Source organism: Microtus oregoni, unplaced genomic scaffold (genome assembly GCF_018167655.1).
Source record: "Microtus oregoni isolate MIOR12 unplaced genomic scaffold, Mior012 000027F_ref0000203, whole genome shotgun sequence".
Lineage (NCBI taxonomy): Eukaryota > Metazoa > Chordata > Mammalia > Rodentia > Cricetidae > Microtus > Microtus oregoni.
Window position 1 is genome coordinate 33006613 of NW_024543086.1, and position 26205 is coordinate 33032817.

Here is a 26205-nt window from a genome sequence, read left to right on the forward strand (position 1 = left end):
TGTGTGTGTGTGTGAGAGAGAGAGAGAGAGAGAGAGAGAGAGAGAGAGAGAGAGAAACTGGCCTAAAGTGATCACTCCAAAAGATGGAAGCCAGGTGTGTGCCACTGCTTCCTCTATATTGCAGAAGATTCAGTAATGTTTGAAGACCTTCCATGGAGGTGCAGCACAGAGACAGGACTTGTCTAACTTGGGTAAGTCCTGAGTTCCAATCCAATGCTGCAAGAACCAGTAAGACCCCCCATGGGATAGGGATAGGCCTACTGGACCAGTGGACATACCTTGGCCCGTTTTAGAATGGTAACTGGAAATTGGTACACCTCCCACCAAGCTTCACTCTGCCTCCTGATATACTCCCATCCTATTTTGTACATGATCCATCGTGGAACTGGTGAAGGGAGAACACAGAGAGGTAGGAGGTTGGACCCCAATGCCTACTCTTCCCTCCAGTTCCCACCTCTACTAGGGAGAGGGCTGCTGGGACTTGTAGGAAAGTTCCCAAGAGAAAGTGGGGCTGTGGAGAGTGTCACACGCCTGCATCACCTCCCACCACTTTGGTCTGATGTTGGGAAATTGTATGATACGCGAAGGAAATAAGGAGCCGGTCGGTCGGTCGTAGTGCATGCCTTTAATCCTAGGCAGGTGGACCTCTGTGAGGTCAAGGTCAGCCTGGTCTACAGAGCGAGTTCTGGGACAGTTTGTTGTACAGAGAAACCCTGTCTTGAAAAACCAAAAAGCAGCAAATGAGGAAACAAACAATGCTTTGAGCAAGCAGGAGCAGGGCAGAGTACTGCTCATAGGAGCATGCTTACCAGTCTGGAAGCCCGAACATATTTCCACCCTGATTAGTATCTGAATGTGTCTCTAATCTAGCCTTCCCAGAGAATGGATGGGGTCCCACCTCCTGTCTCACCCCCAGGAAACACTCTTATCCTCATGCACCACCCAAGTGGGCTGTGTTATCCAAATCATAGATAAGTGGGGGGCATGAGTTGGCTAACTAAAGGGACAGGCAAACTTGAGAAACCAAACTCTTGAGATACAGCAAATGGATGCCAAGGGCACCCTGAAACCATAGGGACCATTTTCTTGAATACACTGAGGGAAACTGTCTACACCTACTTCATAGAGGACCATGTACCCAAAGGATATAGTTTGGAGAAGCAGGGTTAGGTGGGTACTCAAAACATGCCCATCCTGTCAAAGGTTGCTTTTCTTCTCCCCCACCACCATTCCTGGCACTGCTACACCTACCATGGTTTCTGCCCAGAAAACTGTCCTCAGTGAAGTCAGGCTTTCTGAAGTCCAGCATAGCCACCTGGACCCCTTCTTTAGGTCAGCCTTCCACACCTCACAAGTTCTATCAATTTCTAGTCCTTCTGCCTCCATGGGACAGCCAGTAGTTTTTGCCTGTCTCTTCCATTTGTTTTTGTTTTTCAAGACAGGCTTCTCTGTGTAGCCCCTAGGCTGTCATGGAACTCACTCTGTAAACCTGGTTGGCCTCAAACTCCCACACCTGCTTCTGCCTCCTGAGTGCTGGGATTAAAGGTGTGCCACCACCGTTCAGCGCTCTCTTCAGTATTAAACAGTATACCACACATTAACAAAACCCCACCAACCATGGTGTTCCTTGATTATCATGGTATTGGTTCAGCTCTCACCAAGGAAACTACCAAGGCCCTGTCCACCCTGCTCTCCACCCCCCCCAGGATACATGACAGACTTTCTGGCCTCTTGGCCAACTTTCCCCAAACTCTATACCCTTTATTGGCCACCAGGACTCTGATGGCTTTCTTATCACCAGGCTCTAGGATCAGCCCTGAGACCTTTTCCTAAAAATGGACCCTTCCAGCCCAGTTGGCTGTAAAGATGCCCACCTGAATCTTTGTAAACTATTCCTTTTACCCAGATCTATCTCCCCAGAGCTCCAGCAGCCTCCTGCTTCCTTCCGGTGCTCCTGTATGACCAAGAGGACCAAGACTTTGTCGTCCCAACAGCCATGGAGAACCCTTAGTCCCTCCCACCTTTGGACTTTGCACACACTGCTTCCCACTTCGTGGAACACATCCCCTCCCACACTCTGAGCTTCTACATGTCTACTGTTTCCTGTAGAGCTGTTGCCACTCACCACATGGCTCTTGTGCCCTCGACACATATTTAGTTCATGTCAAGATGTGTAAAATACAGAAGACTCTAAACTGAAAAATAAAAGCTCGTTCATGATTTTCATAGTTATTTTATATTACGATGAAAACATTCTGGATTTACTGGGTTAAAAATATTAAAATTAAGTTTACCTTTTTAAAAAGCTTTTTGGAATGATTATTAGAACACTTTCAATCACACACATGGCTCAGTCTGTATTTCTATTGGGAAGCCCGGCCTTTGGGGACCTTGGTGAGAATGAAACAAGCCACCTCTGCCCGTTGCCCTGGCTTCAGAGGACAGTGCTGAGGAAGGGAAGGGCATTATCTCAGGCCCCTGGAAGCATGAGGTGAGCAAACAGGATTCCAAGGTGGGAACCGGGAAAGGAAGCGCCTCATGACACCACTTTCCACCTTTTATTACTCAAGTGTGGGGTTGGAGATGTAGGGACAGGGCAGCAGCAGGTTTCAATAAATAAGAGATGGGATGGGATGGACAGTGGGCCCCGCGCCTGCGCGGCCCCACATAAATAACCAGGCCCTGAGTCAGAGCAGAGACTAAGGCTGGATTGGCAGTTACCCTGCTACCAAAAACTCAGGCAGACACTACCACAGGAGCATGGAAACCACAGACCAGAGGCACTTTCTAGGCGGCCATCTTCCTCTCCCGGCAGCTTCAGAGTTCGAAGGCAGCAGGGTGGCCTGAGGCTCTGCACCAGAGCCTATGCAAGTCAGGTAATTTTTCAGTTTCTTTAAAAGTAGCAGGGTAGGGGCAGGCACATGCAGTAAGCCCCTTCTGTAGGCATTGCCATAATAGTCCAATGGGAGCCTTGAAGGGAAGGTCCAGGAAGCAGCAGAAACAGGCCAGAGAAAGCTACTAATAGGAGGGTAGCAAGGTCAAGCTCCCCCGACAGAACTGAGCTCTCCTTCCTTCACTTCACAGTTAGAAAAGCTGGAACCTAGGTACTCTGCCACCAATACAGGGCCCTTTGCTACTCCTTCCCATTACAGGGCCTGCCAGAAGAGAGGGAGGCATGTCCAGGATCCAGGACATGGCAAGAGTGACTAGTTCCCAAGGCACAAGCTGGGGACCAGGTACAGACACCACTCCTCTGCCAAACCAGACTCCTAGAAGACAGAGGGCTCCTATGATGTGTTCAGGACAGGCACAGGTTAGGGCACCCTGCAGGGAATTGACTAGGGCTGCAGGAATGGGTTGGGCTCTTGATCTCCTGCTCACTTGCTGCGTGGAGAGCTGCCTCCTCAGTGGGGCAGACCCACCTCCAGGCCTTGGTCTTTGCTGTTTTGTTTGCTAGGCCTTTGCATCTTGGTCCTCGGTCCCAGCTGCAGCTCTCTCTCCTGCAGAAAGCCTTCAGAACCTCCCAGAGCAGGGCAGAACATCTAACTCCAGACAGCCCATCAGATGACCAAACTGCTTTCACTTAGCCGAACCACATAGCGGTTCTCCTGGGGATCAGGATTGAGGGGTCAGAGCTAAGTCAGACAGTCATTTGGGCTTCAGAAAAGTGGTATCTACCCAGAGCTACCCATACTGCCTCCCTGGGCCTTTGTTCTGTCAGGGTTGACCCAGGTGCTAACAGAAAACTTCCCCCCAGCTCTTACCTCTGCCTTGTTTTCTACTGGAGGCTTCAACCATTTAGTATGGCTCCCACCACTTCCCAGCAGTGCCCGCTGCTCAGGGGGAAGACTGGGCTGTGGGGAGTCAGGAAGATCACCCCCTAAAGGCCCAGCCTCCATGATAGTCTTCACTTCAGATGACAACAAACTGGTTCGCTGCTCAGGAATGCGAGCCACACGGAACCTGCAGGGAGAGGTGGCACCAACAGCCCATATCAGAGAGAGAGCCTAGGACAGAGAAGGCACCTACCAGGTCACAGCTTGAGCCTGTTACACTGTCCAAGAGCCCTTCCTAGACCCCCAGAGACTAGGCTGTTTGTGCCCAGCTCCCGGCAGCCCCACATCTAGTTAGAGGTGGACAGACCTTTGGCCTAAGAAGTAACACCAAGACCATGCCTCTGGGACAAGAGCTCCATGTCAGGCAGCACAGCTGGGAAATGACTCTTTTGGCCACTCGTACTACCCAGAAAGGCCCAGGAAAGGCTAGTCGGTACTAAGCTGACCCGAGGACCTGCTTATCTCCAGACTGTCAAGTTAGTCCCTGACCCTGCTATGTCTGTGCCCACCTTACCTGCCCACAGACAAGATGGTGATCTCACCCTGACGTCCTGTCTTGGCACTAGCTTTGGGAGCCCTGGATGGGTTGGACAGGAGGGTGGGAGCAGGAGTGATGGCAGCCGCTGCCTCAGGAGACAGCAGCACCTCTGGCCACTTCTTCTGGCTACAACGGGAGCAGCAGGAGCCAGAGAGTGAGGCCAGGCCCTGCACAGTGTGGAGGTGGTGGCGATGTGGACAGATGTGCGGCATGCTGGAGGAGGCTGGCAGCAGCCTGCAGGAGGAGGAGCAGAAATGGTCACTGTGGCAAGCCATCAAGTAGAGTCAGGCAGGGATCCCCAGGAGGCAAGCTGATTATCTGAGGGTCCCACCACTCACCTAGGTACAGGCCTGTGGCTTGTCTGGACCAGCTGTTTGCTGTGATAGTCTTTCAACAACTCCTCCAGGGCTGCTGCGTTCTCTATGGGCAGGTGGAATCAGAACCCAGCTCCAGAGTGAAGGAAGGAGCGCCCCACAGCTCGGCAGATAGCCCTTGCCTGCTCCCATATCCCTGTCCCAGAGCCCTTCCTCCATCCCTCACCAGTCAAGATAAGAGTCAAAAATCACTCAGCATCCAGGGTTGGAGTACCAGTCAGGCTGAGGCTTTGATCTGGGGAGGCAGAGCTAGGCAGGACTTTTCCCAAACATCCTCTAAGGCTCCAGAAGGAGACCCCCCCACCCCACTCCTAGGCATTGGGTAAAACATAAAGACCCTCTCTTCACCTTTCTTCTCTGTGATCAGGCGCACCAGGACTCCAATGGTGTCCTCGTTGGCGTCCTCTGTCCTATAGGCGGGATTGATCCCTGGAGAAAAGAAAAGGAATCCATGATTCTAGGAAAGAAGGGATTCAGGGCTCCCAAGCTGCACCAGGATCTGCTGGCAGAGGACATCATAGTCCTTGCTCAGAGGTTCAGCAGAATCTACTGTGGTGTTCAGGTGATAGGACCCACAGGCCCATCACCTAGACTCAACTCTATCCCTGCAGACTGCACCAGCCTCTTCTGGGTGGGCACTGCTCCTTTCTTGGCTCTCCTTGCTCAGAACTCCCACCACCTTCCCAGGCCCATGACCTCTCTGCACTCCACCTTCTCCAGAGAACTACTTAACAGCTCTGGGCTTAACCCTTAAGGGTGTGAGAATGGACTCCGGCCGCAGTCAACACTTAAAGTCACTAGGCTAGCAGAAAAGGACAGTCCTACATAAAAGAGCCCTGACTTTGAGCTGAAGCTCAACAGTACTTATTCTCACAGAGGAGCAGAATCCTGTTCTCAGTACTCACATAGTGGCTTAAAACTGTCTGGCTCTAGTTCCAGGGGATCGTAAACTGTCTTCTGGCCTCCCTGAGCACCAGATACACACCTGCTGCATACATACATACATACATTATGCAGGCAAAATACACATACATAAAATTAAAAAAAAATATCCAAACATAAGTTTAAATCGGCCCTGACTTGTACCCTCCCTCAATAATTTAGGGTTAGGAGTTGGAGGGGCTCTGAAAGCTGGCATGGGAGAGGTTGTGTCTCTGCTGACTTGGCCAGAAGGCTCCTGACAGCCCAGAGAAGTGCATTTGCCCAGAAGGTCTCTACCCTTCAGGAGACATTGGTCAGCAAAAGAAGCAATGGGCCCAAGGCCTTCTATCTCTGGTTCCAGTACTTGTATCTCAAACCACAGCAGAGCTGAAACCTGAACCTGCATAGTGCCTGCCAAAAAAGTGGCCTGCCAGCCCTCCTGATGCAGGGCATTCTCCTGCTCCAGACCATAGGCCAGAGGCCACTTTGAATTAGACAACTGGAGCCTGCTGCCCCTGCCAAGTCCCAACCTTGTGGAGCAGGGCCTCACCCAGGTAGAAATCTTACCAACTTGATCAGCTTAAGACTTTACTTCTGCCTGTTGCCATCAAGGGTGCCGCACAGCACCTCCAGGAGGCCTTCCCGATTAGCCCTCTGCAGGCCTCTCCTGTCACACCTATAGACCAGGAAGGTCCCTTCCAAAATCCCTAGCCCCCCACCTGGACCTAGTCAGGTCTTACCACTGCCTCCTCCTCCAGGGCTGGGCCCAACTTCCTTGTGGGCCGTGCAGTGGTAGCCCTTCCGCTTGAGCAGGTTGCACACCAGAATCCCCAGAAGCCCCATGAGGCAAAAGACAGGTACGATGGCGATCACGGCATACTGGGTAGCTGTCTCCTCAGGGCCGCCTGCCCGAGTGCCGTTCCCAGACTGCCGAGGCTCACTGTTGCTACCGGTACCTGCTGCCACTTCCACACCACGCCGGGTCCGTCGCCCTGATTCTGAATGCCACAGAGGATGGAAGCAAGGCAGCAGAGAAAAACATACAAAGAAGTTGCAAGGCTGGTACTGTCCCTCCTCAGCCTCAGAAAGGTTCTCTGCCTGACCTGCTGTCCTGCCTTGGCCTAGCCTTGGGAGCCCTGGGTAGGTCGGGGTAGGAGGCCGGGAGCAGGAGTGATGACAATTAAGTCCAAGGACCTGAGCACAAAGCTGGAGGAAAACTAATATCCCAAGACAACCCACCCCGCCACACTCGGGAGACAAAAGTCAGCTGATGTCTTTCCTCCTTGACTAGCCAATGAGGCTCCTTTGGGCCTCAACCTTTAACTGCCCCTCACACAGACAGACACATATGGCACGCTCCTAGACAAAGGGACACAGGAATCCTACTCACATGAGTTAGTAGCCTCAAGAGGTTTTGGCTCTGGTAAGAAGCCATGGGTCACAGGTAACTACAAAGGCACAGGTGCATGCTCACACACATCCGTAGGGCTCTTTTGGAGAGGACAGGGATAATGGGACCAAAAAGGAGACGAATCCCCAATCCTCATGGTAGCTACCAGACGCTGGATGCTCTCAATCACTCATGAGCAAGGTGGCTGACCATCTAGACACCTTCTGACTGCCTGATCGCCTATGGTCTGAAGAAGGACCCTATTGTCCCCACATGGATGCTGCATGGACTCTTGGGCTCAAATTCGCTGCCCCCTTTCCTACCGCACCATCTGTTACTCACCGTCACAGCCACCAGTATTTGGAGGTGCCTTGGAGCATGGCTGACATGGAACATGAGGGACTCCCCGAGACCCAAACCATCTGCAGGGAGGAAAGATGGCACTGAGCTCCAGAAGTTAAACCATGTCCTTAGGAAAAACTGAATTCCTTCCTACAAAGTGCCCTCAATGGTGCCACCAATCCATGTCATAGACGGAAGTGAGGCCCATCAGGGAGCAGTGGGCCAAGAGCCCAGCATGAGCCCCACCCTCACCCTGTGCTTACCCAGGCTGGCAGTCTCCACACACTGTATCATGAGTTGATGTGCCAGCCTGGGCCTCCAACCTCCTTCGAAGGCTGCAGCGGTAATGAGGCTGGCATGGACGGGAGTCCCATAAGACTGAGAAGGTGCCTGGGGGGCAGGTTCGGCATAATGTGCCCTGCCCTGGGTCCTGTGGAGAGGAAAAAGATTACAAGGCCAGGAGTTAGGCCTGAGGCCCTGGGCATGGAAGTTCAGGCCTCCCTCTGCCCTCAAGAGTCTTCCCGGGATAGGACAGTGTATCGCTCACCAGATCAGGTTCCTTGCCAGGTGGACACAGCCAAGGAGTTAATGATGTTGGAGTGGCCAGAGGCCAGGGCAGCAGCTGGAAGAATGCAGGTGGAACACAGAAGTGGCCACAGAGGAAGAAAGTGATAGGCATGAGGCCTTCAGGGTCATCTGCTCACTACCTACTTCCTGAGTGAATCGCAGACCACATGGGCTCCCTCCCAGGCTTCAGGCACACTCTAAGAGCCTGCGTCTGCCATTCCGCTGCACTACCAGTGTCTAGGTAAAGAAAGAATTATATCTGTTCTGGAAAATACTGGGAAGCCCCAGACAGGATCAGGACCTGAAGCTCTTGAGCATATCTGAATTATAGCTCTCTCAGATGAGTTACACTCCTCACCCCAGACAGATGAGCAGGAAGTGCTTCCGAATTCTTCTGAGATTGTCTCCCTTCCTGCTGCATGCCTCCCCCGCCGCACCCCCAAGCTGGGCATGTCATTAACTACCCTCTGTTTATCGTGCCTGCAGCCAAGGCTGCAGCTGGTGCTTACTTACTATTCTGGGCCCTGGGCTGAGTCTGAGACCACATTCTCCTCTGTGACCTCCCCCTGTGCCACAGCCACCCCATTCATGCCCTGCACTTAAACAGGGCATGCCACGTCCCAGAGGAATGCTCTTCTAGATGTGGGTCACCAGCCCCCTCTCTGGTGGCCTCCCTTTGCTTCCCACTCAAGTGAACGCCGGACTACCTGCGCAACTCCTGGTATGGGAAGACCCTGTTCTCCGACTTGGCCCCAGCTGCTAGGGTAGAGGGCACCAGAACGGAGCTACCCTAAAGGCAGAAGGTCAGGCCTGGCCGCCAGCACCTGCTAAGGCTGGAGGCTCTCTCCTGGAGACCTCAGTCTGCCATCCCTGAGCTTCCACGGCCACAATAGAAAGACCACACAGACCCCAAGGTGCTCTGACTCCAGCCGCAGAATCCGAGCTTCCCTAAACTAAGACAGACCCTACATCCAGCAGGAGGTACTCAAAGTCTTCCAGGTCCCCTCCTGCCCTCCTAGCTTTGCCCCACACCTGCCTGAGGCAAGTACCTTGCTTTCAGTTGCCTGCAAATGCTAGGAAATCCCTCTGGCCCATGTGGGAATTGCTTGGGAAAGCTGAATCCCTGGCTTGCCTGTCTCTTCTGGACAGCCTGTGTCTACAGGGTCACAACTGCATGCCAGGGAGTGCTAGTAGACACTTCATTTGGTCTTCCAAGAAACACTGAGTTTAAGTCCGCCAGAGCCTGAGACTCCTGAGCAGTGCCTGACCCTCTCCTGGAGCACTGTGGTGCACGCTCAGACACCAGCTAGTCTAGCTTCTCTGGGGCCCTTCTCCAACTCACCACAAAGAGGCAAGACAGGGGCCAGCCCAGCAAGGTCCACTTCATCGTCAGGCCCTGGAGTGACATTGACCTAGGGCAGATAAAGGAAGCTCGGAGGAGTGGCCAGGGCAGGCAGGAATGTCTTGATTGTCTCCCCACAAGCCACGTTCAGGATGACAAGACTGCTGTTGGGTGCTGGGCAAGCACTTGCCCTACATGGCAGGATGCAGGTCTGAGCAGAGGTAGGACTGACCTGGCTAGGGCCAGCCTTCTAGGCCTGTCTGAGGCGGGAGGGAAGCTGAGGGTTCTATAGCTCAGGAGGTTTCTCAAAGCAGGAAGTGCTTCCTTCCCCTTCCATAAACAGCCAGGTGCCCTGAAGCATCAGAGGGGGGCAAGAGGAGAGGAAGGAAGCTGAGGAAGGCCTGGGCTGGGTGTTTAAGATGAATGCAGCACCTCTAGCCCTGCTCTTATCCCCAGCCTCTCACACTCTGCCTTAATTCTCACAGGTTTAACTCTGTCATAGGCCTGGTCCTCCTCTACACCTTCCCCAGGGAAGCCTGGGCTTAGGTGCTGGCATCTCTGCCTGCCCAGGTATCATGGCAGAACTGGGAGGGAGGGTTACCGTCTGGCATTCAGCCTGCTGGAGAACAGACATGCTTCTGCACTAGGGAATTAGGATCACCAGTGTCCACAGGGAGCTCCGTCTCAGAGGACACTATGGCAAACAGACTGGATTCCCAACAGACAACAGAAAGTTCATGGGTATTTCCCACAGTCAGGGTCACAGGTGGGGTGGGGTGCTCACAGACCTAGCCCTCCCCCAACCCACTGGACAAGGGGCCACAGGCTACATGTTGCTCACAGAAGGTTTCAATCACAGAGCCCCCTCTCTGCTGGTAGCCAGGCTTCCTGGCTGGAAACAAGAGTGGAGCAGAGGAAACCGATCCGCCATCTGACCTGGGCCTGGCCCCATGAATACCACAGTAGGGTCAGGGATTAAAGTTACACCCAGGGGAGGGGGAGGAGCTAGCGTCACAGCACCCAGGGACTCTCCAGGTCACTGGCAGCAGGCTCCAGGCCAATTAAGGGGAAGACCAGGGACAGGGAAGGACGGCTCCAGAGTAGGTAAAGGCCACACGAGGCAGTCAACACTCAACAGATGGCACTCCTGACTCATTCCTTCACGCGTCCCTTCTCAAATTCAGTCACAAAACTGCCTACCAGGTTCTGCACCACAGTGTCCCCTCCAGACCATATTCCATGGCCTCTCTGCAGTCATGATGAGGAAGATCTCATCATTACAGACTTGACCACAAATCCCAAGTCTCCAGGTTGTCACCAAAGCACGGTCCCAGCCCCAAAAGCCCACAGAACGAGGACGAGGGGAGAAACGCAAGAGAAAAAAACTCAAAGCCCAGATGAGGCCCAGGACCACCTGGACCCCAGCAGCCCCTTCCGGGTGATCTGAGACTGTCCTGTCCTCAGAGCCGGAGTGGGCCCACTCAGGCTTCCCTACCACAGCCGCCGCCCAGCATCCCTTGCCTTCTAATTATGCACCTTCCAATTACCCCAGTCTGGCTGCATGGCCCCACTCTCAACCTGCCCATCTGCCTGCTCAGGCACATGCACACATGTGCCTGCCTGCTGCTGCATCTCCACCCCCCGTCCTCCAGCATCTACTACTCTAGAAACCCATGAGAAAGCAAGGTTGGAGAAGACCCTAGGTCAGAGGGGGGTCAGTGAAGGCCCCCATACTTCCCTTGTCTAGAACGCCAGACAGTCAGGGATACCTCCAAAGCCTAACACCTCCTGAAGGCTACCTGAGCTGAGAGAAATGGGCACACTGCAGCCCAAAGGTGGAGGGTAAAGCCCAGAAAGCTCTTCCAGCTCCAGGTACCAGAAGGAGGAGAGTTAGCCTAGTCACACACAGTTCGGGGGGCAGGTTCTAGTGGAGAAGGAAGTTAGCTCACAGCCCACTCTTCATCTACCTGAGCCCCCAGCTTCCCTAGCCTTGGCTTCCTTGTACAACTGCAGGGCAGGCTGTTTATCTTCTGTGGCAGGAGTCTGTCAAAAGCACAGCCCAGGTAATGGGCCTCAAGTGGGTCACGGGACTTCCTCCCCACACTTCCAGGGTGGTGATTAAGTATTTGTTGGCTGCCTTGTTCACTGCTTGTCCCCCAACCAGACAGCAGTCAGCTCAAGGTTGTCTGTTTTATTCACCGCAAAGCCCAGCACCCAACCCAGGCGTGGAACTGGAGCCTCAGGGTGGCTGAGGCCCAAACAATCAGACTAGAAATTCCCCGAATACAAGCCAAACTGCAGAAACTGCCAGGAGCAGCTGCCCCAGGGAGGAGCAGCCCCAGAGAAAGAGGAAGCTGTATTGCCCGCCCAAGCCTCAGGCGACTTCCTCTTTCCTAGAATCTGTGGGTTTACCCCTAACCCCTGCCAAGTCCCCCCAGAACACTCCCGGAGTGTTTCCAAGGCCTCGGTCCACCTCTTCTGACCTCTACATCAACCTTACCTGCAGCCTAGGTGTCCTGACAGATGTGGGCGTGCCCTGAGTCAGCTCCCCCACCTCAGAATGGTGTCCCCCACATACCCCTGAAAACCTCCTTACACAAACATGCACACACACACGCACACGCACACACACCAGCCACCTTTGGATTCTCTCTCAGCGACTTGATGCTTCAGAAACCCCTCCCATCACTTTTGGCCAACACCTACTCTTCCTCCAGAAAGCAGTTCAAAGTCACTTCCTCCTGAAGGCCCCAACCACCCCTCCCCTCAGCAATGGTGCCATTTGCCCAGCCCCCTTTCTTACCACAAGCTATCCTCTGTGCCCAGTGCTATGCTGGGTGTGGGCTGTACTGGGGATGAGAAGTAGGAGAGATATCTCCCAAAGACTACCCAGCTATGCCAGAGAGAGAAGCCCAGAGGCGGGCCGGTCTTAACGTGCACCTGAAGCCCTCTGGTGACCTGGGAAACATCACTGAGCACAAGCTTGCCCTCCTCTGCCCTGCACTGGCTGGGGAGCTGTGGGGTCCCTTGCAGACAGCTCATGTGAAGGTGAAATGAGAAAATTCACGTTTAGTTCTCAGCACAGGATTGGCACAGAATAAGATCATGCCTCACTTTCCCCATTTGTAAATTTTAAAAAAGGAAGGGCACACACATGTCTGACCAGCAAGTGTGAAGCATGGGAAATTCTCTTCTGTAGTTATGATCAATGATTAGGAAGGGATCAAATACATAGGAAATACCCAGCAGGCCACTCTAGGATTGGGGTATAGGAGAGGGGAAGACTGGTACGCAGTGCCCAGGTCAGGCTGAGTTTGCACTTTTCCCAGGGCCTGTGGGAACCCTGAAGCACAGAGCAGAGGTAGCTGCCAGCCAAGTAAGAGCACCACGGGAGGAGGTGGGACCAGCGCCGGTCCTGGGGTAGGACAGGGAAGAAGGTAGATTCTGTTTCCCCGCCTGTGGCTTCTCTGCTGCCTCTCGAGGCCAGGGTTGCCAGGAAACAAAGCAGGACCCAAGCCTTCCTCAGCAGTGACTACACCAGGCAGCACAAAGGCAACATCAATAGAGGGATCCAGGTTAGCAAGGGACCCAGTGGTTCCCTGGCAACTAGGGCTGAAGTAGGGCAGTGCCCACACTGGGTGCTAGCTAAGGCTGCTAGGCATTGCTGGCTTCCCTAACAGAAGGGAACAGACCTCAGCAGGGCACTATCCCTCCCACAGCTCACCTCCAATCCATGGCAGAGGTGAAATTCCCTTTTCAGACTTGAGTAAACAGTTGGGGGAAGTCACCCATGAGGATCCCATAGTACTAGGCAAGGGATGGCGCCCAGGACTGTCTTGTCTCTCTCTGCCTTTCCAACCCTGAAGCCCAGTCAATCTGATGGTGAGAAGGCTAGTGCAGAAGTGTGGATGGTGGCTCATACAGACGGATGGGGGCTCAACTGAAGGTTTACTGAAAAGACCTAGGCGAGACTGGAGGAGGTGTGGCCCCCACCCGCACCCACGCCCTTTTGGATACTGTGCTAGTTTGTACCACATCACACAGAAGAGAACATTAGAAACCACGGGAACCAAGAACACTGGGGAAGTCTGGGAATTCCCAGAGGCAGGAAGGGCAGCTCCTAGGGCTGCTGCTGGGGTTGAAGGCCCAGAGAAAAATGAAAGCGGCTTAGGGGCTATGCAGAAAGAAGGGTGTCCCACTCCCCGCTTTCTTCCCGTGCCACACTTCAGGGCAGCAGGAGCTGGACACGGCTCTGTTCATCAGGCCTCCTGGCTGCCACAGCCTGCATTTCAGCAGCTCAGGTGGTACGGCAGGCAGTAGGGGCTGAAAGGGCTAATTGACTCCTGAAGGCTGAGAAAAGGCTGAGGCAGCGGGATCTGGCTCTCCCCGCTCCTCCGGTCTGAGTAGGAAATGAATTCCTCCCCCTGGGACAAGTCTAGGGATAAAGAGGTGTCTGAGACAACCGAGGCAGTCACCCCCAGGACAGAGCTGGAATGTCCCATGTCACATCTCCTTTCCAGGCCGGGTCTTGCTGGATCTCTCAACAGAGGCGTCCATGGTCCACTGCAGGGACTGAGGCTGAGCAAGCTGAGCAAGGGCTTGGTCAAGGGCTACAGCGCCTGCCACCAACCCTGAATAATCTGGGTTCAGTCTCTAGAAGGGAAAGAACTGGCTCCTGCAGCTTGTGAGCTGACTTCCACACCCAGCCAATACAAATTAAACAAACATCGTAACAAATTTTTAAAAAGAACTAAGTCTGAAAGGTAATAAGATTTACCAGTCCTGAGAGAAGGCCAGCTCAGGTCACCTCACCTGGAACCCCACTGCTTTCAAGGTCACGGGTTGGTCACTGTGGCAACCACACCTTTAATCCCGTAATCCCAGTATTCCAGGCCAGCCTGGTCTACAAAGTGAGTTTTGGGACAAAACAAAACAAAACAAAAAAAAAAAAAAACATGGACCTTCCAAGGACTGCCTCCTCTGGCCCAAAGACGGGACAGCAAGGACCCAGGGGGAAAACACAGGTTCACCCCTCAGTCATGCTGCTTCCGCCCCCACCGCACCCCAGAAATCAGCTTAGCTGCTGCCCTGGCCACTCCCCCCCACTTTTTATTGCTAATGAGTCAGGATCCACCGCTCAGCATCCCAATTTGGTTGCCAGGAACAGAAATTTAAGGAAACTGAGGAGAAATCACAGGATTCAGGTGCTGGGGACTGAGGCCCACGCAGAGGAGGTGTACTGAGGCCTGACTGGGCATGTGTATGATGTTAGTTCCAGCAGGGGCAAGGCTAGCCTCCGAGACAGCCCACCTGAGCTGCAGCTCCCGCTGTCACTAGGTGGCTCTGTGACCTTGAACAGGTCACTTAACCCGTCTTGAGTTTGGGACCTCAAAGGATGTGGAGGGCATATTTGGATTTTCACTTATGCAATGCTGGCCAGTCAGGCAGTGGTAATGCAAGGTTTTTTTAATCCCAGCACTTGGAGGCAGAGACAGGTGGATCTCTGTGAGTTCCAGGCCAGCCTGGTCTATAGAGCTAGTGCCAGGACAGGCCCAAAGCTACACAGAGAAACTCTGTCTCAGAAAAACAGAAAACAAAACAACAACAAAAAAAAGAAATGAAAAAGAAAATAGCAAAAAAAGCAATGCTGGCCAAGATCTACCATTCAGTTCTTTTTGGTTTTGTTGTTGCTGTTTGGGTTTCAGTGTTTTTGGTTTTTTGACACAGAGTTTCTCTGTGTAACCCTGTCTCCTGGAACTCACTTTGTAGACCAGGCTGACCTCAAACTCAACCTGCCTCTGCTGGGTAGTGCTGGATTAAAGGCCTGCGTCACCAATGCCCAGCTAGCACTACCATTTCTAACACCAAAGCCTCACAAGGGTCATTGGGCGAACTCAGACTCAAAACAAGCAGTGCCCCTCCCGTCAAGGCTGCCAAGGTGCTTGGGTGTCTAAAGCACGGCAGGAGGAGCCCAAGTCCGAAAGTCTCAGCAGCGTGAGATCCAGGTAGCCTTGGAGTCCGATGTGCGCTTGCTTCCACACAGCTAGAACCAAAAGGGTCAGGAAAGCAGACTGAGCAGGAAGGGACAGTTCCGCGGTTCCCATGCAGCCTCACCTGCCATAACTCAGGTGATCTCATGGTATAGGGAGAAGATCCAGAACACACAGGCTAGCAGCAGTTCTTCACAAGCAGGCCTGAGCCCAGCCCCCACCCCACCCTTCAGGATACCCACTCAGCTATCACTTCTTCATCTCCTTTAACCTTTGCCAGTAGTGAGGAAGCTGCCTCATGGAGACAAGGAAGGAGGCAGAGTACAGGGCTCTCAGGACCTTCCCACTGTAAGCACACACAAGAACAAGTTCAGTTCAAACTCACATTTGGACCCTGCCTCTAACTGGCCACAGAAGGCCCCTCCATCCCCCTCTCTCTGTGCCAACCAACTAGCCACACTCTGGGAGCCGCATGGGCAGTTTATTTATAGAGTGCTCGTCTTTCCCAGGGTGGATAGCCCAGGAAAGAATTCTGGACGTCAAGGCCATGGACCTGGATTTGGACCCAGTGGCACTAGGGTCTTAAAAGTGACTTCTCTTTGATTCCTGGCTTCCTTGCCTATGCCTAGAAGGACTCTGGAGGACAGGGGCTGATAGCCTTAAGGGCTGAGCACTTCGCAGGGTTGCAGTGCTGGCTTTTCTAACTAGCCCAGCCCAACTTAGCATGTACAAGGCTCTGGGTTCAACCCATAGCAGTGAAAACACAAAATCCAAAAAAGAAGTTGGGCATACAGAGAGAGCCAGAGCAGGAGCAGTTTGCAAAGCTGCTTCCCTTGCTGCCCAACTGCCCAGGGGTCAAGCAGAAGGAGGTAAAGTGGAGAGGAGACCAATAAGGCTAGGAGCTGGCTGTGCCCTGTGTAAAGTGGGGCTGAGCCTGTTGGCTCTGTAAGTTGGGTCCCTCTGTTTTATACCAATGACAGACACAGGCACCTCCCTCTAGCAGCTACCACACCAAATAGAAACCCAGCTTGGCCCCACTGTCATCCCCAGAGGCCCAAGTTCCCAGAATGGTTTGGCTTGGGTGGGGCATTGAGTAGAGCTGGGGGCTCCACAGATGCTGGGCTAGAAGGGGGAGTTAACCCTTAGTTAGCCCTTCTCCCTTCTCTCCTTTTCCTGGCCCTGAGCTATTTCTACCTCTATGCTAGAGATGGAAATAACTTGGGCTCAGCCCCTGGAGACCAAGACTGCTATTTTCAACAGCCCCAAAAGCACAGCTCCAATCATTCCAGGGAGGACTGAGGGACAGTGATCAGAATAAGAAGGGGTATCTGGGAAAATGGGGGGACACAGACCCAGATTGGGCAGGGTACAAACACAAAGTATCCCTGCCACCCCTGGGCTGTGTGGCCAACTCTAGATCCTTCAGAGGCAGGTCTTTCTGGTGATCTCTGGCTCAGCAGGGAGAAGGAACAGGAAGACCATGTAAAACACCCACTTGCAATTTGTCAGCCGTGTGTGCACACGCATCTCACTTTGGGCCAGGTCTGCCAGCCCCAGTATGTAAGATGAGGGCCCAGATAAGCCACAAGCAATTACCAGGAAGGTGGTGATCCTCGCCAAGCACTTCACGGGGCTAGAAGACTCGAGCTCCAGTCCGGGCACTGTCCTGACTTTGAACCTTGAACAAGTCACTGTGGTTCTCTGGGCCTCAGGTACTAACTCATCAACAGTCACCACGTCTCAGGACCACTGCAAGGATTCAATAAAGCAGCACATTGCAAAGTGTTTACAGCAGGGCCGGCCGCTGCACCCTCAAAATCCAACAACATTTTCAGAGAATTAGAGAAAGCAGAACCTCCACATCTATCAGGTGTGGTACCCCACTGCCACCTCCAGAGCTAGGGAGCCCAGTTACCACCCTTTCTACATGAATGGCACTGACCCTCTTCTGGGAGCAGGAGCCTCAGAGCAGTCTTTCCCAGATGAGGTTTAAGCAAGAACTCCAAGTCCAGATCAGAGACCATTCATTGTTGGAGAACAAATACTCCCCCTCTCCAGAAAAGGAAGCTGAAGAAAAGAGATCTGAGTAGAGAATGTCTTTGGATTGAGATTCCAGGATCTAAAAGACCAGGTGGCTTTTGAGCGGGAGTCTGTGGGCAAGACTGTTTCCAACCTTCCCCTAGCACAAGGATGCAAACCAGCAGAAGCCTGCCCCCACCCCCACTGCAGTCCTTCAGCCTGGAGGAGAAAGAATGGAAGAGACTGACCCAAAAACAATAGAAGATCCCAAAGTGATGATTCACAGAGCACAGGCTATTCACACCTCGGTGCAGACTGGGAGACTGAGGCCCAGCAGGGGCGGATTCTGATAATAAGACCCAGACTACAGAGTGACCCTGGCAGACGTTGGAGATTTCACTGTGTGTGTGAGTGTGAAGATGAAACCACCTCGGGTCTTTCTCTGTGCTAGAGGGGCTACCCACCCAGTGCCGCCCAGCTTTGGTCTCCTCTCCCTCGGCTAGGTTGTATCTGGATGCAAACAACTCACTAACCTCACTAACCTGAACTCCTGAAGGGTGCCTTCGAGAGATCTTTATTCCCTAGACTCATCTTCCTTGGCCCCTCAGCGGCTGGAAAGTGTCAGGTTCTGCCTTCTGTCTCCTTACTCTGTCCTGAGTCAAGCAGACACAGACACACATTCTCTCTCTCTCTCTCTCTCTCTCTCTCTCTCTCTCTCTCTCTCTCTCCTTGGCTCCTTATGCACCCTGTGACCCCGTGATTCAGGGCTTGCTCAAGTTCTTTAAGATTCGTCTCTTCTACCTTATACTCATAATTTTAGTGGTCCTTGCCCCGGTCACACTGCAGGCCACACACAGTGGCCTCACATACATACACTCTACCTGTCTCCGACACAGAGCCCCTCTGTGTCGCCCGCTAGGCTTGGTGTCACCACCCAGGGTCCCAGACACACGTTTACCCGGGCCAGGCCGCCTCATGCGCCGTGTCACCCACAGTCACGGGCTGACACCGTTCAAAACCCCCCCTTCCCAGCAGCCCCGCGTTGCAGCCGCACCGAGGCGCTGCCGTCCCGTCCTACAACCAATTCTGGTGTCAATCCAAGTTCCCGGGTTCCACCGACCCTTGGCAGCCAAGTTCCGCTGCTTCTCGCGCACCTTCTGACAGACTGCGCAGCGCCCGGCGTGGGGAGGACGCGCAGTCGGGGAGCTCCGGGATGCGCCGGGACGGGACAGGTCGGAGCAGGAGAGTGGGGCTGCCGCATCCGCCGCGGGAGAACTTCCTTGGAGGAGCAGAGCGGGGCTGCGGGCCGAACGCGCTCTCCTTACCCGGCCGGCGGCGCAGGGTCCCCGCGAGGCGAGCGCTGGGGGCCGGCCGCGCAGCGTGCGCGCCTTTTGAATGAATCGCCGGCCCAGCAGGGACAGCTGCTCGGCCCCGCCCCTTACGTCAGGCCTCTGGCCCCGCCCCCGACGTCAGAGTCCCGACTCGCAGCCTCGCCGCGGCTAACCCAGCGACCCCCAGCCGGCCGAGGGCTCACGATTCTTCCGCCAGGCCCCGCTGCTCTCCATCGCCACCTCTCGGGACTCCTAGGAACTGCAGGGGCTGCGCGGGGCGACCAGGATGCTTTTCGGACGCGTCCCTTTGAGGGGGCGGGGGGCGGGGCTCCAAACCAAGAAATAACGGGCTTGTGTTTTGAAGCGAAAAGGTGCTTGAGATTTAAATGCTACTCAGGTACTGCCATTATTGGCTGCGTAACTAGAGCCACAGCGACCACTTCCTGGGAATTTTCTTTCTTTTGGAATTGGTTGCCGATGACAACGACCTCGGTGTCTTGCATAAGGCCCAGTCTGGCTTCTGGAATCCCCCAACTAGTTAGTAAGAGAGTCTGTACGAAATGCTCACCCAGTGAATTCCTTTGGAACCTGGCCCAAATACCCACTCTTCCAGAGTAGTTGGTCCCTCCCCCATGTAGGACGGGTGACACCAGCTGTCCTGATCTTCCTAATGCCAGCCATCAAAGTTCCCAATGGAGGCCGGAGTGGAAATGTGGCCTCAGGTCTTGAGAGGCTGAGTCAGGAAGCTCCTGAGTTTGAGTATGTCCAGCATGGACATATCGAGACCTTGTTTCACAAACACACCAACAGACAAAAACAATGACAACAACAAAGAATGCTCAACACTATGAGACATGGTTGTAGAAGCTAGGGCACTACACACACTGTATTTTTGCCTCTGTAAATTGTGTCCTTGTGTGGTTTGGTGTGTCAGTACTAGAAGTAGCCACCCAAACACCACAGCCGCCTCCTCGATCACACCCCCCCCACACACACACACGTACATTCAAGAGATCAAAGGTGTCCAGGAGACCAAGGTTGGAAGAAATTCAGACAGCACAGAGGACCGAGAGCTGAGGACAGAGGCCTGGCTGGGATCAGGATAATCATAGCTCACTAAAAAGGTTGAGGAAGGTAAATAGGTGTGTTGGGAATAGATGGGTTGGGGTGGTATTCTAAACAAACTTGAGTCATAGACTCTGAGCCACAGAGCAGAGAGCAAAGGTCAGGTCCCCAGAGTCTGGGAAATTCCAGAAAGAGAACTGGACACCTGAGCGAAGAGAGGACAGAAAGAGGTCCAGGTTACTGGTGTCAAAATCACGACCCACAGGCCTGTAACATGGGCTTTGAATCCCAGAGCTCTGGAGGCAGGTACAACCAGATGTCTGTGAGTTCTGGCACAGCCTGGTCTAGATAGTGAGTTGCCATCTAGCCAGGGTTACAGAGTAAGATCCTCTCTTCGAAGAAAAAAAAGATCCTAGCCTATTCAATGTCAATTGTGCCCCCCAAATCTGGGGACAGGGGCTATGCTAGGATCCTACATCACAGTCCATGGAGGAAACCCACAGGAGGGAACAGTGGAGTGCCCAGGGTCCTCTACTTCTGAAATTTTTTTCTTCTCTCTCTCTCTCTCTCCTTTTTAAAGATGTATTATTTATTATGTATACAGTGTTCTGCCTGCATGTATGCCCACAGGCCAGAAGAGGGCACCAGATCTCATTACAGATGGTTGTGAGCCACCATGTGGTTGCTGGGAATTGAACTCAGGACCTCTGGAAGAGCAGCCAGGGCTCTTAACTTCTTAATTGTCTCTCCAGTCCCCTTTTCTCTCTTTTTGAGACATGGTCCCTCTATGCAACCCTAACAATGTATGTAGACCAGACTGACCTCAAATTCAGAGACCTATCTGCCTCTGCCTCCTGAGTGCTGGGATAAAGGTGTGTGCCTCCATGCCCATCTTTCTAAATTTTGTTTTAATTATTTTATTATACTTTATGTGTATAGGCACTAGTATGCCTGGTGCTCAAGGAGGCCAGAGCAAGGCATCCGAAGTTATACATGATGGTATAAGTCCTTGTCAATACAGTATGAGAATTGAATCTGGGTCTTCTGGAGGAAAGGTCAGTGTTCTTAACCCCGAGTCTTATTATTATTATCATTATTATTACTATTATTTTTATTTTAACTTGGGTTCTGGGGATTGTGCTCAGGTCACAGTTTACCAACTAAGCCATCTCTCAACCCTTTTTGAAATGTTTTCTTGGTATAAGGACATTCTATATGCCAATTTTCAAATTCCAAAAGATGGTATTTCAGGTCCCACTTAATAACTAGTTCAAACAGGGATGGAGGTTTGGGTCTGATGGCTAATCTGACTCTACTAACAACTCTCTGAAAACTGGGGTATTCAACCCCTTGCCCGCAGGTCTCTCTCATTCTATATGGATGAGGCCACCTTTACAGCTCAGATTCCTGGGAGTGCATGGGTCCCACTCCTGCATCTCAGTTGGGAAGAAGCCTAATTATTATTTACTACCAGTTGGACTTGCTGACTCCTTGTTGTAATGGTCTGCTCTGCCCCTGTAAGAGACAAGCCATGCCCACTCTCCCCCTCCTCCTCTCAGGCAAGCTGATCTTCAGCTTCCAGCCTGAGTCCGTTCCTTGTTTCTTCTGCCTCTGCCTCTCTCACTGCTCTCCCCCCTTCTCCCCTTCCTTTCCATAACCCACTAACTATCCTCACTCTGCATGGTGAGCCTATCCATGTCTCTGTCTCTCGCCCACTGCGTGGCTTTCTTCCCCGGGACCAGTCACCTTCAGAGAACTGATGGCGTGCCCATCTGTCTGTCTTTCCTCGTGGTACTGGCTGGCCCACCGAGGTGTCTCACGCACCATGCGGCCCCCTGCCTGGGACTGGCTACCCACTGCCAATGTCCGCTGTGATTGTGGTCTCACGGCCCGCTGCCCGCTGCCCCCCTCCAGGAACCTGCAGCATTTTACTGTTCCCCTTGTCCAGCTGACTGAGACTATCAAGTTCTGGAGCAGCTCTGCCACCGGGAGACAGAAAGAAGGTGACAGCCACACAACTGGGGCTTTTTATGGCACTCAGAGAGTCCCTGGGCTCCAGAAGATACTCAAAATCATCCTGGTATCTCAGGTGACTTCACAGAATCTTGGTACTCACTCTTGAGTGCCTCAGAGACTGTCTTGTGTTAAGCTGTTCACAGTGCAGCTGGTGAAGGCCAGGCTCCAGCACTCCATGGTAGTACTGCAGCATAAGACCTTAGTAGGTTGGAATGAGTTTTTACCGTGACCCACAGGCAAGTCCCTGCCAGGCCTGCTGAGGTAGAAATCCTATATCACTCTTTCAGAGTGACCAGGATTCTGTTGTTTTGAGAAATCTTTAGACAGGTGGCTGCTGGTGCCCCCTGCTGGCTATTCTGGAAACCCAAGCTGGAAGTACTGTCGTTCCTGCTTTTCCTGTTAGTTCCAGAACTCTACTGGTAGCAAACACTGCAGATACTCAAGTTCCTTGTATAAAATGCATAGAATATTTGTTTGTAGCCCATGCAATCCTATACTTTAAATTCTTTTTAGATTACTTGTAATACCCAACACAAGAAAATGTTATATTATTTGGTAAATAATGACCGGTGAAAATTTGGACCTTCTCAGGACAGATACAACTATTGTAAATCTAAATTTTCCATCCACCAGGCATGGTGGTTCACGCCTTTAATCTCAGCACTCAAGAGGCAGAGGCAGGAGGATCTTTGTGAGTTCAAACTCAGCCTGGTATACGTAGTGAGTTTTAGGACAGTCAGAGCTACATAGAAAGACCCTCTCTCAAAAAAACAAAATAATAATAATAAATAAAATTTCCATCTATGGTTTGTTAATTCGGAAGATCCAGAACGCATGGATACCAAAGGCTAAAACTAAAGTTACAGATTTCAGGCTTAAATTTTCTTTAAAAGAAATCTGGGAGGCTGGAGAGGCTCAGAGGTCAAGAGCACTGTCTGCTCTTCCAAAGGTTCTGAGTTCAATTCCCAGCAACCATATGGTAGCTCACAACCATCCATAATGAGATCTGGGGCCCTCTTCTGGCATACAGACAGAATACAGTATATATAATAAATAAATCTTTAAAAAAAAAAGAAATCTCTATCTATCCATCTACATTCATCTATCTGTCTGTCTGTCTATTTATTTATTTCCAGCAGTGGAGACATATTGTAGGAAGCTGCTTGGCCACCCAGACTCCTGAAATAACCACACAGAAACTGTGTTAATTAAATCATTGGTTGGTCCATAGCTTAAGTGTATTTCTGGCTCACTCATATCTTAAATTAATCCATCTCCATTAATCTGTGTATTGCCACAAGGCTGTGGCTGTCTCTGGCAGGGCTACATGGTTTCTCTTGACTCCACCTTCTTCCTCCCAGCATTCGGTTTAGTTTACTCTGCCCTATCACAGGCCAAGGCAGTTTCTTTATTAACCAATGGTATTCACAGCATACATCAGTGGCACATGCCTTTAATCACTCCAGAGGCAGAGGCAGGCAGATCCCTGAGTTTGAGGTCAGCTTGGTCTACAGAGTGACCTCAGTGACAGCCAGGGCTACACAGAGAAACCCCATCTCAAAACAATTAAAATAAAATTTATTTATGTATATGGATGCTTTGTCTGCATGTCCATATACACACCAGAAGAGAGAATTAGATCCCATGGGGCCATGGAACTACAGTTAGTTATAGACCGTTGTGAGCCATGTAGGTGCTGGAATTGAACTCAGGAAGAACCCTCAATGCTTTAACTGCTGTGCCATCGCTCCAGCACCCAGGCTAAAGTTTCAATGTTTTGCTGAAAGAAAAACCTCAGTAGGCCTGGTCCGAGCTCACCTGGCAAGCTTTAGATCCTGTGGGTGTGGCCTACATCAATGGGAGGGGCTAAGACCAAGTTAGAACTGGAGCTAGGGCAGGCCAGGACCCAGCACTGGGCAGGTACTAAGCTGGGGCTGTCTGGGTCTGAGAACTCACTTGACTCAGCCTACATTTAAGGCTAGACCTCAGGCCAGGTCTGGAATCCCACTGGTGGGATTGTACCCTGACTCTGGCCTCACCAGCTCCCTCCCTCAGAGGAACAGTTTGAAACCCTACTGGCCCACTTGACTTGTGCTCAGGAAGGAAAAGGTAAGAGCTTCTCTCTCTCTCTCTCTCTCTCTCTCTCTATATATATATATATATATATTCATTTTTTAAATTTATTTATTTATTAAAGATTTCTGTCTCTTCCCCGCCACCGCCTCCCATTTCCCTCCCCCTCCCCTGATCAAGTCCCCTCCCTCGTCAGCCCAGAAAGCAATCAGGGTTCCCTGCCCTGTGGGAAGTCCAAGGACCACCCACCTCCATCCAGGTCTAGTAAGGTGAGCATCCAAACTGCCTAGGCTCCCACAAAGCCAGTACATGCAGTAGGATCAAAAACCCATTGCCATTGTTCTTGAGTTCTCAGTAGTCCTCTTTGTCCGCTATGTTCAGCGAGTCTGGTTTTATCCCATGCTTTTTCAGACCCAGGCCAGCTGGCCTTGGTGAGTTCCCGATAGAACATCCCCATTGTCTCAGTGTGTGGGTGCACCCCTCGCGGTCCTGAGTTCCTTGCTCATGCTCTCTCTCTTTCTGCTCCTGATTTGGACCTTGAGATTTCTGTCCGGTGCTCCAATGTGGGTCTCTGTCTCTGTCTCCTTTCATCGCCTGATGAAGGTTAATATTCAGGAGGATGCCTATATGTTTTTCTTTGGGTTCTCCTTCTTATTTAGCTTCTCTAGGATCACTAATTATAGGCTCAATGTCCTTTGTTTATGGCTAGAAACCAAATAAGATTGAGTACATCCCATGTTCCTCTTTTTGGGTCTGGCTTACCTCACTCAGGATAGTGTTTTCTATTTCCATCCATTTGCATGCAAAATTCAAGAAGTCCTTGTTTTTTACTGCTGAGTAGTACTCTAATATGTATATATTCCATACTTTCTTCATCCATTCTTCCATTGAAGGGCATCTAGGTTGTTTCCAGGTTCTGGCTATTACAAACAATGCTGCTATGAACATAGTAGAGCATATACTTTTGTTGTATGATAAGGCCTCTCTTGGGTATATTCCCAAGAGTGGTATTACTGGGTCCAGGGGTAGGTTTATCCCAAATTTCCTGAGAAACCACCACACTGCTTTCCAAAGTGGTTGCACAAGTTTGCATTCCCACCAGCAAAGGATGAGTGTACCCCTTTCTCCACATCCTCTCCAGCAAAGACTATCATTGGTGTTTTTTTATTTTAGCCATTCTGACAGGTGTAAGATGGTATCTCAAAGTTGTCTTGATTTGCATTTCCCTGATTGCTAAGGAAGTTGAGCATGACCTTAAGGGTCTTTTGGCCATTTGAACTTCTTCTGTTGAGAATTCTCTGTTCAGCCCAGTGCCCCATTTTATAATTGGATTGATTAGCCTTTTACGGTCTAGTTTCTTGAGTTCTTTATATATTTTGGAGATCAGACCTTTGTCAGTTGCGGGGTTGGTGAAGATCTTCTCCCAGTCAGTGGGTTGCCTTTCTGTCTTAGTGACAGTGTCCTTTGCTTTACAGAAGCTTCTCAGTCTCAGGAGGTCCCATTTATTCAATGAGGCCTTTAATGTCTGTGCTGCTGGGGTTATACGTAGGAAGTGGTCTCCTGTGCCCATGTGTTGTAGAGTACTTCCCACTTTCTCTTCTATCAGGTTCAGTGTGTTCGGACCGATATTGAGGTCTTTAATCCATTTGGACTTGAGTTTTGTGCATGGTGATAGATATGGATCTATTTTCATTCTTTTACAGGTTGACATCCAGTTTTGCCAGCACAATTTGTTGAAGATGCTCTCTTTTTTCCATTGTATACTTTTAGCTCCTTTATCGAAAATCAGGTGTTCATAGATTTGTGGGTTAATGTCCAGGTCTTCTATTTGATTCCATTGGTCGACTTCTCTGTTTTTATGCCAATACCAAGCTGTTTTCAATACTGTAGCTCTGTAATAGAGTTTGAAGTCAGGGATGGTAATGCCTCCAGATGATCCTTTATTGTATAAGATTGTTTTGGCTATCCTGTGTTTTTTGTTTTTCCATATAAAGTTGATTATTGTCTTCTCCAGATCTGTGAAGAATTTTGATGGGGATTGCATTGAATCTATAGATTGCTTTTGGTAGAATTGCCATTTTTACTATGTTGATCCTCCCAATCCAAGAGCAAGGGAGATCCTTCCATTTTCTGGTGTCCTCTTCAATTTCTTTCTTCAAAGACTTAAAGTTCTTGTCAAATAGATCTTTCACTTCCTTGGTCAGAGTTACCCCAAGATATTTTATGCTATTTGTGGCTATCTTGAAAGGTGATGCTTCTCTAATTTTCCTTTCTGTTTCCTTATCCTTAGTGTATAGGAAGGCAACTGATTTTTTGTAGTTGATCTTGTATCCTGCCACATTACTAAAGGTGTTTATCAGCTGTTAGAGTTCTTTGGTATAGTTTTTGGGGTCGCTTATGT

The 26205-nt window shown here is 51.4% G+C and overlaps 1 protein-coding gene across 3 annotated transcripts; it reads right to left on the reverse strand.

Annotated features, from left to right (window-relative positions):
• Positions 1-629: 629 nt before the first annotated feature.
• Positions 630-18838, reverse strand: Relt (RELT TNF receptor). Of its 3 annotated transcripts, none has more exons than XM_041676312.1 (12): positions 18474-18838; positions 16897-17049; positions 9311-9380; positions 7949-8023; positions 7665-7831; positions 7402-7481; positions 6410-6667; positions 5097-5177; positions 4713-4794; positions 4351-4635; positions 3765-3963; positions 630-3608 (listed from the first exon to the last, which is right to left on the reverse strand). In XM_041676312.1, exons 3-12 carry the CDS (start codon positions 9374-9376, stop codon positions 3561-3563), a joined length of 1341 nt encoding a protein of 446 aa, XP_041532246.1. In that variant the 5' UTR covers positions 9377-9380; positions 16897-17049; positions 18474-18838; the 3' UTR covers positions 630-3560. The 3 variants fall into 3 exon arrangements, with proteins under 3 accessions (XP_041532246.1, XP_041532249.1, XP_041532247.1); XM_041676315.1 differs by having other exon boundaries at positions 4351-4608; positions 18474-18836; XM_041676313.1 differs by lacking the exon at positions 18474-18838 and adding an exon at positions 17243-17339.
• Between the last annotated feature and the right edge of the window lie 7367 nt (positions 18839-26205).

Excerpts from the sequence above, each read along its gene's own strand:
- Relt (XM_041676312.1), bottom strand. The coding sequence starts at position 9,376 with ATGTCACTCCAGGGCCTGACGATGAAGTGGACCTTGCTGGGCTGGCCC. Across the intron at positions 7,482-7,664 it reads TGTGGAGACTGCCAGCCTGG|ATGGTTTGGGTCTCGGGGAG; the intron begins GTAAGCACAGGG and ends TCCTCCCTGCAG. Across the intron at positions 3,964-4,350 it reads ACCATCTTGTCTGTGGGCAG|GTTCCGTGTGGCTCGCATTC; the intron begins GTAAGGTGGGCA and ends CTCTCCCTGCAG.